The sequence below is a fragment of the Nuphar pumila genome, chromosome 7 (assembly GCF_984573655.1).
Source record: "Nuphar pumila chromosome 7, dmNupPumi1.hap1.1, whole genome shotgun sequence".
Taxonomy (NCBI): Eukaryota; Viridiplantae; Streptophyta; class Magnoliopsida; order Nymphaeales; family Nymphaeaceae; genus Nuphar; species Nuphar pumila.
Genome location: NC_143255.1, coordinates 4,518,092 through 4,533,500, shown reverse-complemented (window position 1 = coordinate 4,533,500; position 15,409 = coordinate 4,518,092). Strand labels below are relative to the sequence as shown.

The 15,409-nt window shown below is 40.1% G+C and overlaps 1 protein-coding gene across 1 annotated transcript in view; it reads left to right on the top strand.

The window, feature by feature from the left end:
* The window catches only part of LOC149830927 (trafficking protein particle complex II-specific subunit 130 homolog), a 67,113-nt gene extending 51,866 nt beyond the window's left edge, over positions 1-15,247 (top strand). Inside the window, exons 9-21 of the mRNA XM_090013548.1 lie at positions 988-1,049; positions 1,401-1,491; positions 1,946-2,112; positions 2,241-2,469; positions 9,984-10,529; positions 10,634-10,846; positions 11,050-11,443; positions 11,541-11,631; positions 11,715-11,799; positions 12,266-12,455; positions 13,469-13,773; positions 14,154-14,244; positions 14,736-15,247. Of these exons, the coding sequence (XP_089869674.1) occupies positions 988-1,049; positions 1,401-1,491; positions 1,946-2,112; positions 2,241-2,469; positions 9,984-10,529; positions 10,634-10,846; positions 11,050-11,443; positions 11,541-11,631; positions 11,715-11,799; positions 12,266-12,455; positions 13,469-13,773; positions 14,154-14,244; positions 14,736-14,911 (2,640 nt within the window). The 3' untranslated portion in view covers positions 14,912-15,247. The remainder of the gene's footprint in view (positions 1-987; positions 1,050-1,400; positions 1,492-1,945; positions 2,113-2,240; positions 2,470-9,983; positions 10,530-10,633; positions 10,847-11,049; positions 11,444-11,540; positions 11,632-11,714; positions 11,800-12,265; positions 12,456-13,468; positions 13,774-14,153; positions 14,245-14,735) is intronic.
* Positions 15,248-15,409: the final 162 nt, after the last annotated feature.

Below are 15,409 nucleotides of genomic sequence, written 5' to 3'. Positions count from 1 at the left end.
CTTAGAAGAGAAAATCGAGAAGAGACAGGTCTTTCAGATGTACCTTTGAGATCGATTTCAGGTCCAGCTGTAGTGTGGCTATGATACCATGAAAGATTTCCAATGCTCAAATCCTTCCACGCGTGAAAGCTGAGAGAGAGAGAGAGAGCAGAGAAAACCGATACCCTCTATTGTATATGGGTCGGCTGCTATTCTTATCCCTTTATAATAACATACTAATAGAAAGATTAGGGTACTAAAGTACCTTTATTACAAGAGAATAAATTACACAGTGCCATTAATGAAATGGCAATGATCACGGGTCTTGATCTCCTGACCCGTGATCCGTAACAAGGAATACACTTCTTTTCAGGGACCACTTAGGAGCGATTCGAAAATCGTCTCGGAAGCAACCTAGGAAGTGAACTGGAAGCGACCTAGGAAGCGAGGGGGAAGCGAAAAAAATAAAAATAAAAATAAAAATACAAAAAAAATTGAAAAAAAATGAGGGAAGCGTGATGGAAAGCACGCTTCCCATTAAAGGGAAGTGTGTTTCCCATTAAAGGGAAGTGTGCTTCCCATAAAAGGGAAGCGCGCTTCTTATTTAAAAGTGGTGCTTCCCCCACACGCTTCGGAAACACGACGTTTTGCGCTTCTCTTTTTACTTAGGCGCTTCCGGTAACTCTGGTTTGTCTCCTAATGGCATGCAAATATGGATGCAATTGATTGTCATACATGTGCAGGAATTTTTCTCTTGGTGGAATATCATTTGGATTTTTTCCTTTAAATTTTTTCTAAATATTTTGTATTTTTCATCAATTGGTTCCATTTATTTCCATTAGATTGTCTGGTTTGTCTAATTTTTCTCTTGAACAATTGTAGGAGTTCATTATTTGATCAGCCACCATTATCACTTTATAAATTCTACCTCTTTGTTTAGATTCTTTCTTTTGGTGCTTTTAGCATTTTTTTAATGGTATTAATGCAAAATTTTAATTTGGATTGCAGTTCATGAGGCTTGCGTGTTTGATTGGTTATGGAATGGAGATAGAAAGAAGTCCTGCTAACAGGTATTTATCTCAATTACCACTGATATATGTGTCTCCAAGTGTCCCTGGTACTTGTGAAGTAGGGACTTCACAGTTGTTCCAACTGGCTGAAATGCTACACATTGTCTGTCGAGAGTCTGAATGTCTTGGTCTCAGTTCCATTACTTTCTGTTAACTTTGACTGGCTTGAATGCCAATTGGTGACCATTTTCAAGCATATAAATAATTCGGTAAAGTTATGTAATTCTGCTGCAAGTTTTTTTCTGTGCATTACATTGATTAAGTTGTTCTCAATGGTTCTATAGCCTTAACAACTGTTTATATGTAACATTATTGGCATGTGCTGAATGTGTCTTCTACTATGTCATGCAGTGCCTCATTGAGCATGTTACCCTGGCCCAGACCGGCTGTTTGGCCATTAGTTCCTCCAGATGCTTCACCCTTGTTACTTGCGAAGGAGAAGGCAAGTGGTTTTTTCCATTTACAGCTTGTAATCTGAGTATATACATTTAGCATGCTTTGTCCTATAGTGCCATTTAATTTTGAGCTCTTTTGTTGTCTATATGCAGTCTAGTCAGTTTTTTGGCATGCTCATATATCATTCTTCTCTTCTGTGGATTAATGTCATGTTGGTTTAGCCAGTTGCATGAATAACTATTTTGTTTAACGTGTGAGCTATCTTACTTATTTGCGGCTAAAATATGTTGGTTGCAAATCCTAGAATTATGTAACTTTATAGAAAGCTTTCTGTATGGATGTATGATTTTCAGAGATAACTTTCACTGAATTCTGGACCTGTGTCTTCTCAAAGGCATAATTCTGGAACATCAGTTTGTACTGCTAGTCTGTTACCAATAAAAAAAAGTTATTTGTGTTGATTGGTTGTATCACCTGGAGTGTGACGTTCATACTTGCAGATGCTTCAATCAAGCCCAAGAGTCCAGCATTTTGGAATTCAGAGGAAACCATTACCTCTTGAACCTTCCATGCTTCTTCGTGAAGCAAATCGACGTAGGGCATCACTTTCTGCTGGAAACATATATGAGCTTATCGAGGGTCGTCAAAGTCTGATGGCCAAGGATGGGTAATGAAAACTAAATGGTTAACTGGTTATTTAGTGACACCTGATTTGGAAGTTCTTGTTGATGTTCTTTTCGTGGTTGATTATGCATTTTTCTGTACTTAGTTCCTTAGACAGTTAGTGTGTGGCAGCCCAGCTTCAGATGGTATTCCGATGACATCTCCATTAAATAAAGTGCCAACAACTTCCATGTCTCGAACAAATTCAGGACCTGGAAATATGGAAGGCTCTTTGTCACATGCTCATGTTGATCGTCCGATGAAGCTGTCAGAGATTTATGTTGCTGCAGAACATGCATTGCGTGCTACAATATCAGATCCTGATTTATGGAAATCCTTATCATCAGTTCAAGATTTTGAGGTAAATATGTACTGTAATTGTTTTTTTTATTTAATATGTGTGCATACATGTGAGCATGCCCACAAATTCAATTTTCATTCTTAAACCTATAAGTTGGACCATCATAGGTTTACACAATACTGGTTGACCTGTTGGTTTGTATAATTTTTATAATTTTGGAGGCCATACCACATTATTGTTGGCTGCATTTCTCATGAAAATTTTTCCCTATTGCACGAATACCAATTAACTTTCAAACTGATGAAGATGTTTTCTTATTTTGGGAGTTCTTTATCACACGTATGCATGTAGTTGGAAGTGGTGCTCTAACGTGTACATGCATGCAATTGGAAGGTGCTTCTATTTTACTTCTGGTATTGAATAGTACAAAAACCCAATTCTATAACCAGTAATGCCATTATGGGCATTTTGCATTGCAATGGATTAAGGTATAATGGGATTTGATCTGTGTGAATTCAAATCCATATCTTAATTATGTTTCCCTTGAGAGGGACTTGTTAAGACAAATCCTTGTCCACTAAAAGAAATTTGGATTATGGGGATTGATTTTAGATCTAAACTACTTTGTTTATTAGTTGAATACGATTCCATTATCTTAAATTAGATCGAAAGTACATATACTTGGTTCTTTTCCTTTATGGGACGTGCTTAGGTACCAGATTTGATGAATTCTAGAAGCCATTTTACTGTTTATTCTGGGGCAAATGGATGTAGGTCTGGTATTGACCAAACTGAACAATAGTCTGACCCAAAAACATGAAACATCAGCCCTCAGGTTTGGTAAGAAAGTAGGAAACTAGGACTCTAGGACCTTTTCAGCTGAAGTTCTTTTTGTAACTTGATTTGGATCTATGTCACATGGGTGCGGGTGCGGGTGCGGGGATTTGGCACTTCCAAAAAACCCGGGTGCGGGGGTGCGGCAGGGGCAAAAATGTAAAAAATAAAATAAAATATATATATATATATATATATATATATATATATATATGGTAGCTGTTAAGGTCCATGTGTAATGCCCGTAAAAAAAATGTCAGACACGTGCCCTACACGTGTCGGGGTTTGGTCCGCTGTGTCGGGCCCGGATCCGGGTCCGAACCGGACCCGAGCCTAACCCGGACCCGGGTTCTTGAAGCCTCGAGAACCTGCGTCTTTTAAAAGATGCAGGTGTCTCGGGCGAGGGGCAAAAACCCTCGCCCCTTCTTTCTCCTCGCCCGTTCTCCTCTCGCTCCTCCCTGCGGCCACCGAGCACCGGCGACTCGCCGTCGGCCACCTGTTCGCCTCCTCTCTCAGTCCGGCAGACCCCCCGACGACGCAAGCACCCCCCCCCCCCTTCTCCGTCCCCTGTGTCGCAGGACGTCGGCGATCGAAGCCGACGGCAGCCTCCAAGCTCCGGTGATCCCCCACCTTCGCCGCCTGTGTCCCTCGTCGTTGCCGACCTCCGAGCCTCTTCGCCTCCCCCTCTCTAAGTTCGGCAGACCTCCCGGCGGCCACCTGCGACATCAGCAGCGACCTCTTGACTGGCGATCGGCTGCGCCAGAACCCCGACGCCGGGAAAGTCGGCGCCCCTTCCACTGAGCCTCTCTCCCTGTTACATCGGCGGTCTCGTTTCTTCCGGCCACCTGACGTTTACAGCTGCCGGCGACAGCACCGTCGTTGTCCCCTCTCTGCCTATGTCACATGGGTGCGGGTGCGACACGGGTGCGGCGCAATTCCAAAAAATTTGGACACGGGGACTCGGCTATATATATATTTTAAATATTTATAATTATATATATAACAATAAATTAACACATAAAGATTGTAAATTTTAAAGCAAAAATAAAAAAGCAATTTTTAACAACACAAACTTACCAAAATATAACACATAAAGAAGCTTGTGAGTGTGATAAACAACAAAACTTATCATAAATCTGCCTCATCGTCTGAATTAGAGGGAAGAACAGGATCGAGGTAGTCCATGTTGAGAGTATGTAAATTATGTTCTCCCTCCAAGTCAAAATCTTCTGGATTTACATCCCAATTCTTGGATGGTCCACAACTGCATCAAAAAATGACTATATTAGTATCTAACTTAAAACTTTGAATACAAATATTTAAATACAAACTTTGAATACAAAGAAAAAAAAGTACCTATACTTTTCTTTGGTGTGGCGAGAAATTAATCGTAGATTTGAGTGAACATAAACCAAATCCTCTGCTCTTTTACTAGTGAGTTTGTTTCTTTTAATGTTGTGAATTTGAGCATATGTACTCTAATTTCTTTCACAACAAAATGATGTAGCAGGTTGGGATAACAACTTCATTGCAAGACGTTGCAGATTTAGTATCTTTGATCCATATGTTGCCCACCAATTAAGGGGATCTTCCTCGTCTCTTGCCACAAGTGCTGCTAAAGAATCAAATCTCCCAGTAGAAAACTTGTCAAACTCACTATTTACAACCTTAAACATGTGAGGATCATTAAAAAGTCTTCCCAAATATATCATTCTATTTCTTGATATCTCAGGATCTTCATTTGGAGAAACACGACCAACACCTGCTGTCAGCCATTTTTTTGCGTAGTATTTTGGATTGAGAGAGTGTGCCATGTAATGCAAAGGTGTATTGCTTTTATCCCATCTTCTCACTAAAACTGAATCTACATGATTATAAAATTCGGAATCATCAAGTACAATATCTTTCTTCTCATGTTTAAAAATGATACTTTGAACTTTTTCAATCATATTGCCCCACATTTCATAAATTCTATGAAGCATGGGTATATCTCTGTCAACTTCTGTCAACATTTCCCAAATAGGCTTTGTAAATTCAACAAAATATGTAATTTTATCCCACCAAAAATCATCACAGATGCATTTTTTTTATAGCTTGAGCCTTGACATCATCTTCAGTACGATAAAAATCCCAATCTTGATCAGTCACCATCATCATCAATGCATTCTTGAGTTGCTTAATTTTTTTTATCATAACAATAAGAGAAGCAAAACGAGTTTCAGCAACTTTCAGTAACTTGAGATCAAAATACCTATTAAATATAGAAAGGGCATGATGATGGTTTACAACAAAATTTCTAATATTTCGAACATCATGCTCTATTTTCTCAATCCATAAGCACATTTCATGTGCATGTGCATCATCTTTTGATGGATTGCATATACTCTTAAGTGCCAAATTTAAACTGTGTGCTGCACAAGGAGTCCAAAAAATATGTGAATATGTATCTTCACTTGCCAAATTCATTCCTGCACGACTGCAAACTGGAGCATTGTCAGTAATGATTTGCACCACACTTTTTTCACCCACTTCTTTTATCACTTCGACAAATAATCTCTTTAAATATTCAACATCTTTATACTCTCCAGATGCATCAACAGTCTTCAAAAAGATTGGCCCATTAAGTGAGTAAGCAATGAAGTTTATCAGTGGTCGCCTTTGTATATCAATCCACCCATCAGAAACAATCGATACTCCATGTCGTTTCCATGCAAATTTTTGGGTCTCTAACAAGTCTTCAATTCTATTTTTTTCCTCTGCAAGAATGATTGTTCTTAGTTTTTCTGAACTAGGAGGCACATAACCACTCAAATTACAATTAACCAAAGATGTAATCATATCTTTCTAGTATGGACTTCTAGCTACATTAAAGGGAATTGAGCTTGAGTAAAAGAATTGACCAATCTTTTTACCAATTTTTGCTCTTGCCATGTTTTTGAATGACGCTTGTATTGTTTTATTGCTTTCTATCTTTCTTTTCTTTAAAAGCTCTTCTTGTATATCACTAGCAGTAGGAAAAGACAAATTAATCGAATCGCTTCTCATCTCTGCAATTTTTTTCTTTTCAGCTTCCTCTTGTTCTTTTTTTAATTGCTTTAACATGTCTTTGTCAACCCCAGAACATGCCTTAATTCCTTGACCACGAATATGCAAAAGATGTGCTTTCACACGCGTATAAGAACCTGTGAAAACAGTCTTACATAGATTACAATGAAACTGCACATTCCCACCACCACCACTACTAGCTTTTACCCCTTTTGTCACAAGCCTCCAAAGTGGTTGAGAAAGTTCTAATTCAGGGTTAGAACTTGAACCAAATGTATTGACACTACCGCTAGAACTCGCCATTATATCTGAAAAGTGAAAACTGAAAAGAAAATAAGTAAATAAAATAAAGTTAATAAACACTTCAAAATAATAGTAATAGGAGCTTCAGGTTCGTTCCTCCTGTGCAAATCAAGTTCAAATCAGGCCCTCCTCTGCAAACCAGGTTCAAGATAGGGGGCCTACCCCCTATCTAACGCAAAAAGGAGGGGTAGGGCAAGCCCCTACTGAACCTTATCCGTGCCAGGGGCTTCGCCCTTGCCAAAAAGCCAAAGGCAGCAGGGGAAACGAGGAGGGGCCGAGCCTCTCCTCATTTTCCTTTTGTTCGGCAAGGGTAAGAAGGAGTGGGGGAAGGAGGGGGCTCGGCTGACAGACCGAGCCTTGCCACGCCGGACAGAAGGGAAACGAGGGGCCAAGCCCCTCTTCTGTGAATCGAAGGCAAAGGGAGGGGTCGAGCCCCTCTTCTGCGAACAGAGGGTGCAGGGAGGGGGGGGGGGTCCGACCCACCCCCCCCCCCCCTCCTTGCACCCTCTGCTCGCAGAAGAGGGGCTCGACCCCTCCCTTTGCCTTCGATTCACAGAAGAGGGGCTTGGCCCCTCGTTTCCCTTCTGTCCGGCGTGGCAAGGCTCGGCCTATCAGCCGAGCCCCCTCCTTCCCCCACTCCTATTTCTTACCCCTGCGATAAAAGGGAAACGAGGAGGGGCTGAGCCCCTCCTCTATGAATCTGAGGCACAGGGAGGGGCCGAGCCCCTCTTCTGCGAGTAGAGGGTGCAGGGAGGGGGGGCGAGCCCCTCTTCTACGAGCAGAGGGTACGGGGGGGGAGGGGCCTGCCTGACATAAGCGAAACGAGGAGGGGACAAGCCCCTCCTCTGTGAATAGGAGGCACAGAGAGGGGTCGAGCCCCTCTTCTGCGAGCAGAGGGTGCAAGGAGGGAGCCTGCGAGCAGAGGGAGGGTCGATCGACATACCTGTTGAGTGTTGACGGAGGGGGAGACGGTGGTTGCCTGTGCGTACCGTCACCGGAGTCTGGATCGCCGTCGTGGGTGTAGGAGAAAGCTGCAGGGGCTGAGGGGGAGAGGCAAAATTGAGAGGGTAAGCCCCTCCCCCTGTCGATAAACCCCTTTTAGGGTTCGGTTGCAAAAGAAATTTGGATCTGGGTCGGGTCCGGACCCGACCCAGATCCAAAATGTAATTTAAAAATCGAAATGGACATTTTTGGACTCGGTCAAAGTTGACCGAGTCCAAAATGTGGACGGACTCGGCCTCGACTCGTTGACCGAGTCTGACTCGGCGTTGACTGAGTCTGAAGCCGCACCCGAGTCCGCACCCGTGTCGGGGCGTGTCGACTCGGGTGCGGCACCTCCTTAGCCGAGTTCGTGTGACATAGCTCTCTGCTATGGTTGCCATGGTTCCCAATGATCGCCGCCGTCAGCGAGCAACCCCGACGGCCCCATTGCTGTGGCCTTTCGAGGTGAAAAACCCTCCCCTCCTTTTCTTCTCCTTTGTGAGGAGTTGGTCGACAGGGCGCTGAGCAACCCAAATTTTTTTTTTTTTAAATTCCGCAGCCCATTTCATAGGGCAAAATTTTTTTTTTAAAAAAAAATCCAAAAAAAATGACCCTGGGTGCGGTCAACGCATCCGCGTCGAGTCGCGTCGACGCGGGTGTGGCACCCTGCTAGCCGAATCCCTGTGACATAGATTTGGATCTAAAACACAAACACATGCACAATGCACACACACACACACACACACAGGAGTAGATCTGCTCCAGGGGCTACCCCTTTTTAAGCTTAGGATCTGAGAAATGCAATAGAAATATGACAATATGCTGTGTGAATTGTCCATATCGGTTCCTACTTATAGTAAAATGTGCTAGGGGATGACAATGTGATATAGTAAAAAATGCTTGGTGTCGGCTGTGCACTAGGATAGGTATCTACTCGATGCCTAGGTGTTGTCTAAGGACCCAAAAGATATTAAAAAATAAGAAATAAATTAAAATGCTAAAACCATGCTGCAACTATGTATTTAGACAACTCGAAAAGGACAACTTTACACTATGTAAATCTAACTTGAAGCAAAAAAATGAAAATATTACCTAAAACAATCTTAACAATCATAAGTTATAAGGTCATAGTTCATGATAACATAAAAAATACTAGGGTGATATATGAGGAATACTATATTACATGACAATCATGCCAACCTGAGAAGATATTATGTATCTAATATCCTAATATTCTAATTTCTTTTTAAAAGTCTAGCTCAAAATGTATTAAGACTAGACTAATTCATATATTTTCATAAGTAAATCTGTAGCATCTCATTTCTAACTCTATTTTTTGTTTTCCATATGCTTAAGAACTTTCCCCAATTTCTGAGGTTGGTGCTATATGTATGTTTTATTTGATCATTTTGTTCATATTCCTCAAACATTTCTTCTTCAAAATTTGTTATAACTTTTGGCAATGACTCTGTTTTTCTTCTTTCCATTTCTTGCAAACTGGCTATGTGACAGTATATTAAACTTTCCCCATCTCATCTGCAAAATCACCACACTGAGTCATTTCTAAAACCCATACCTCTTGCTCCCGTTGCCATCAATAGATCTAATATGAAGTCTTAAAAAAATGGATACAGTTTATAAGAGCATGTAAAAAACCAGGTTAATATGCCATCTATGTCTGCCACTCTTAAAGCTGTGATTCCATATATGAAAAAAAGCAAGGATTTCCTCATGTGTCAACTAATTATGAAGTCTAAAGAAAACAAACCTAGATCAAACATATAAGAGCTACATATTAAAACTACAATAGGATACTGTGGTGCATGTCTACTTATTATAACAGCATAAGATAGTTCAAAAATGAACTGTCAAATTGGCAAGTACAAGATAAAACATATAAACATTAAAACCACTAACTGATTTATGTATGGTTACTCGAGACAATGCCAACATTATTATAAAAAAGACATTTGATCTGTGCCTCTTGATATAGGAAAATGATTTTGTGATTGGGAAGTCAGGTTGAAGAAAAGCTTTGATTTTGCATTACCACCTTTGTGGTCGTGTACTTTTTCTATTACTCACCTCAACATTTTTGTTAATTTCACAGCTGTCCCTTTGCCATATACACGTGGCTAAACTGCAGTATTTTGTCTTGATCTCCATGCCTTTTTTGGAGCCAATATACCAATTAACCTCAATATATGCCTCCATGACAACACATCTCTTCAATTTCTTTGATTACATTTTATAATTCTACAAGCAATAGGCTTCAGGAAATTAGTTTCCTCTCCAAATTGTCTGTGCTTAGAAGGGAAACTTGTACTCTCTCTCTACATTTCCTTCCTTTGCATTTCTACGCATTACTTTTCTGAGGATGCTTCAAATAACTTTACTTTTGGCCAATGCAGAAAAAATATCTGGAGCTGACAAAAGGTGCAGCTGATAATTACCATCTCTCATGGTGGAAAAGGCATGGAGTTGTTCTTGATGGTGAGATTGCAGCTCTTGCTCTTCGGAATGGGAACTATGATCTTGCTGCAAAGTCATATGAAAAGGTCTGTGCACTTTATGCTGGTGAGGGGTGGCATGAACTGTTGGCAGAAGTCCTTCCTAATTTGGCAGAGTGCCAGAAGAATCTCAACGATCAAGCTGGCTATCTTTCTTCCTGTGTCAGACTGCTTTCTTTAGATAAAGGCCTTTTTCTAACTAAGGAGCGCCAAGCATTCCAGTCAGAGGTTGTGCGGCTTGCCCACAGTGAAATGAAGCATCCAGTTCCCTTGGATGTGTCTTCACTAATAACGTTTTCAGGGAACCCAGGTCCACCACTGGAGTTGTGTGATGGGGATCCTGGTACACTGCCAGTGACAGTATGGAGTGGATTTCCTGATGATATCTCTCTCGAATCACTAAGTCTGACTCTTATAGCAATGTTTAGTGCAGATGAAGGCGTTAAGGTTTTCTTTTTGCAGTTGGTTTTTTATTTTCTCTTTCAGATCATCTTATTGTCATAAATCTTGTTGTTATGCTAATGTTATTCTTCTTCAATTGCTGGTTTCAGGCAATAAGGAGCTCTGATTCACCTATATTAAAGCCTGGAAAAAATAATGTTAAACTTCTTTTACCACCCCAGCACCCAGGATCTTATGTCCTGGGGGTTTTAACTGGACAGATAGGACATTTGCGGTTTAGATCGCATAGCTTCTCAAAAGGCGGCCCTACGGATAGTGATGATTTTATGACATATGAGAAGCCGACTCGGCCAGTTTTGAAGGTAATAAAGTTCATATTTTAAATCAGTTGTATGGGCAGCAGTTTTGAGCTAGACAATAGTTCGACAAGTTACATGTATTGGAATTTTTCCAAATTGGCACTACAGTTCTAGGCAATTTAGTTCTTGTTGTGGAGGCTGTAGAATGAAAAAATATATATATATGACTAATTATGTATGACCTTGATAATTTGTATTTTTCTCAGGTTTCTAAGCCAAAGCCTTTAGTCGATATTGCAGCAGCTGTTTCATCTGCCATATTAATGAATGAAGCTCAGTGGGTTGGCTTAATTATAAGGCCTATCAACTACTCCCTTAAGGATGCTGTCTTACACATAGATACTGGTCCAGGATTAAATATTGAAGAATCATGTATGGTCGAGATGGAGACATATCATAGGGCATTTGAGGTTTCAGGACAGTCCATAAATACAGAACATACCAAAGAGGATGGTGTTTCTGCTGATGAAAATGAATGTACAAAGTTGGTACTTGAAAATGGTAAATTGCAATTGCCCGACTGGGCAAGCAATGTAACCTCTGTTTTGTGGTTTCCAGTACGTGCCATGGATGAAAAATTGGCACGAGCAACTTATTCAGGTTATGATCATTTTGGAAAGTTAGTCTTGTTTTTTGTTTAAGTATTTTGACATGCTAATTGTATTAGGAGCTGATTTGATATTCGTATTATGCTCAGTTGTCCCTCAGAGACAGAGTGTCGTTGATGGAATGAGGACCATTGCTTTGAAGCTTGAGTTTGGAGCCTCTCATAATCAGACTTTTGAAAGGCATTCCTTTTTTTTTATACTGGACTAACTCTTGTACATCTATTCTATAATACCTACTGAAACAATGAAAGTTTTATTTCCAGGACTATTGCTGTGCATTTCACTGATCCTTTTCATGTGAGCATGCGTGTTGCTGATAAATGCAATGATGGCACACTAATTTTGCAGGTACTTCATATTCAAGAAAACATTGCATGTTTTATTCTATCTTTTGTTGCAGGTGAATACCATAGCTTGTCGACTTTGCTTTTTGTTTTCTCATAGAAAAATGCTGCCATCTGTCTCATTTTTCCTGGGATTCATAAGTTCAGCTTCTAGCCTAGGGAATTTTTCTTTTGCTAGTAGTTTCTGAGTTTAAAGGCTTTTGCATTCTTTTTTCCATTTAGTCATGTTCAAATTGGAAAGTGAGTTTATTGTATGCTTTTGTCAAGCTAATGACTTATGAGGTTTGTTTTTATTATTGAATACCCAAAACCTAGTCACCTGGTGCTGATTTAATAGTTAGAATCGGTTGGGTCCCTTTGATGGTTCTAACTGAATTTTTTGTTCATTAGGTATTCTATATTGAATAACTTAACAATTTGGCTGTGTTTCTTTTTCACAAGTAATCCTTATTTGTGTTTTATTTTTCTAGGTAATTTTACATTCGCAAGTGAAGGGAACAGTGACAGTCTATGATGCATGGTTAGATCTTCAAGATGGCTTTGTTCATGTGGGAAAGGTTAATAGACGGCCAATGATAGAATTCTTTCCACTTGTCATCTGTTCAGCCTCGAGAGCAGGGCTAATGTTCTGCATCAGATTGGAAAACTTTTCCCCTATAGGTAACCTTCTCTGAGTAATCTGTTATACCATCCATGGCCACAGTAAGATCATTTATATTCAGGAAAAGTTATGTCAAATGTGTGACCCACGTGTTACATTAAAAAAAAAGGGAAAAGAGAGGAGAGAAGTCAATATACATGAGCTTTTTGAGAATTCATTATTTCCTTGCTGCATATACCTCTTAACTATTTGAATATGATGGTTTTTTCTTTGCGTGTGTTGATATTAAACTTTTATCAGTTCCTGGTCTTGTTTTCTGATTTATGCTTCTTGATATTTTGCTTTGATCTGTAGCAATCAATTCCCGTGAGGCCTCTCATTGATGAGCATGGGTGTTGTCTCTTGTCAGCAATGAAGGCTTTGAATTCAATTGAAACTCCTGTTCTCTTATTTCCTTTTCATGTTGAGATAATATTTTAAAGTGCATTTGTGGTGGCTAGTTGCACAGCCTGCAGATGGTGCAGCGAATCCTGACAACTCCACATAGGACAAAAGAGGATGATTAACCATGTGAACTGCATGAGTACTTTGTAGGGCCATTTAGTTGGTTGGATCACCCTGTTTGGGTAAATTAGCTGGTCTGTTAATAGGCCATTATGGACATGAGTCTGCTCTCTTTAAGTTTATGTTGACTTGTAGCAGCTTTTCTGTCTCAGCTTATGGTTTCAAAGTGAGGACTCTTCCTGGTGGCTCTTTTGAATTATCCTCATAAGAACTCGTATGATTCCCATTATGCATTTAGTTGGCTGCTCACTTCTCCTTGGTCTATTTGCCATGCACGTTGAACACATTACAGATTTTCTTTCTGCAAGGAAGTACACTTTGACTATGAGATGCACGTCCTAAAACTTTTGCTTTTCATTGGCTTTTTATTTTCTTACAAACTGAACAATGATTTATCTGTTTGCTGTTTTATTTCGAGCTATTGGATCCTGCTTCTTGGTAATACTGTAGAAGTTGCTCGGTTATCCATTTGGCACTCCTGGGAGTTACTAATGTATTTGATTTGCAGATGGGCAGAAACCATCTGAATTTGATAGCACATTGAATGTCAGATATGGAATTTCTGGCAACCGAGTAATTGGTGCACATGTACCTATGGCACTAGATGATGATGAATTTGAGGCAACTCATGGAAAGGAGCAGCTACTCTTCAAGTGTGCCCTTGCCTTACAAAGGCCGGTGCTTGATCCATGTCTTGCAGTTGGTTTCCTGCCCTTTCCATCTGAGAGTCTGAGAGTTGGGCAACTCGTCAACATGAAATGGAGGATAGAAAGACTGAAGAACCTTGAAAAGAATTCAGCTTGCTTTAATGATGTGAGTATGGTGGACATATCTACATGATTGTGTAAAAACCTCCTCTATTAATACCTGGTGGTCTAGTTCAAAATTCATTTTCTTTTTGAGAAATTCAAAAATGATATCTTTTGGCTTATAATGTCATTTAAGTTTTTCCATTTGTTTTAAAGGCGTAATTGGGCTCTTTGAGAGAGAGAGATGCATGCAGAAGCAAAAATTGCTGCTTCAATAATTTTCACATTTCATGAACACTACTATTTTCTTGTTGTGTCTCAGATTTTAAAGTTTCAGATGTATATATATGCTTGTCTTAACCATTTTTAGATAATTATGCCATTCATGAGTTAAGGACCTCAAAGTTCTTAGCGGCCACAGTTGATTGTTTATGTTATTGACAGGATGAGGTGTTATACGAAATTGATGTCAATCCAGAGAACTGGATGATTGCTGGCAGGAAGCGGGGCCATGTGTTACTATCACTGAAACAAGGCATCTCTCTCTCTCTCACACACACACACACACATACCTATGTCACAGGGACTCGGCCAACTAGGTGCCACACCCGCGTCGGGTGCGCGTGTGGGTGCGGCACCTGGTCCGGTCAACACACTCAGGGTCATTTATGTCCAACCTTTTTACTTTATATATATATATATATATATATATATATATATATATATATATATATATATATATATATATATATATATATATAATTTTTTATATTTTTGCCACACCCCCGCACCCAAGTTTTTTGAAAGTACCGCACCCATGTGACATAGACACATACACACATACAAGGTTTGGCAGCCTCCTTGCAAATGCCCAAGGATTTTTTGTTGTTGGCATGCTTGATAACATGCCTTTGAAGGAGTCATTTTAAAAATGCCTTCCTTTGACAGTTCAGTTTCTTTCGTCTTGAGCTCTGATTCCACTGACTCCTTTGATTAAGCTTCCATCTTCCCATGTAAAATGCTCAGGTTCTCGGATAGTCATCACTATCATATGCATGCCACTAGCAGCTGGATATGTCCGACCTCCGCATCTTAGTTTGCCAAACATTGATGTGGCTAACGTAAGCTGCAACCCAGCTGGGCCACACCTAGTTTGTGTCTTGCCTCCAGCTCTCAGCTCCTCATTTTGCATACCATCATGATTGGCAAGTATTCATTCACTTTATGGAGGCACCATAGCTCTTTTTCTACAACAGAACATGTACATGATGCGTTATTTTGTTTATGGCAAGTTGATTCAGGCATCCACAACCGATGTGTGGTTTTTGTTTTGATGAATTTTGACAGTTTTCAGGTATTGTATTCTTCATCCATGTAACATACATCAAAGCTAGTGAGAAAGGAAACTTGTATAGCTGTTAGTAGATCATTGTTGCTTCTCAAAAAGTCTTATATTCCATTTATTTCTTATTAGTGACCAAAGTAATGACTGAACTGGCTTGCTGCAGCCTACCATTCAATAATTGTTTTGATTGAAAGGGTTTTGTGAGAGTGGCTGGGCTTACCCCTTGGGCTGTGTTTGTGGGCCATTTTGCATTTATTTATGGCTATCAAATTGATAAAACACTCAGGTGACAGAAAAGACTGGTTCTGCATCTTTGAATCAATTGAATCTAAGGGTATGTTTGGTGGCTTGTCCG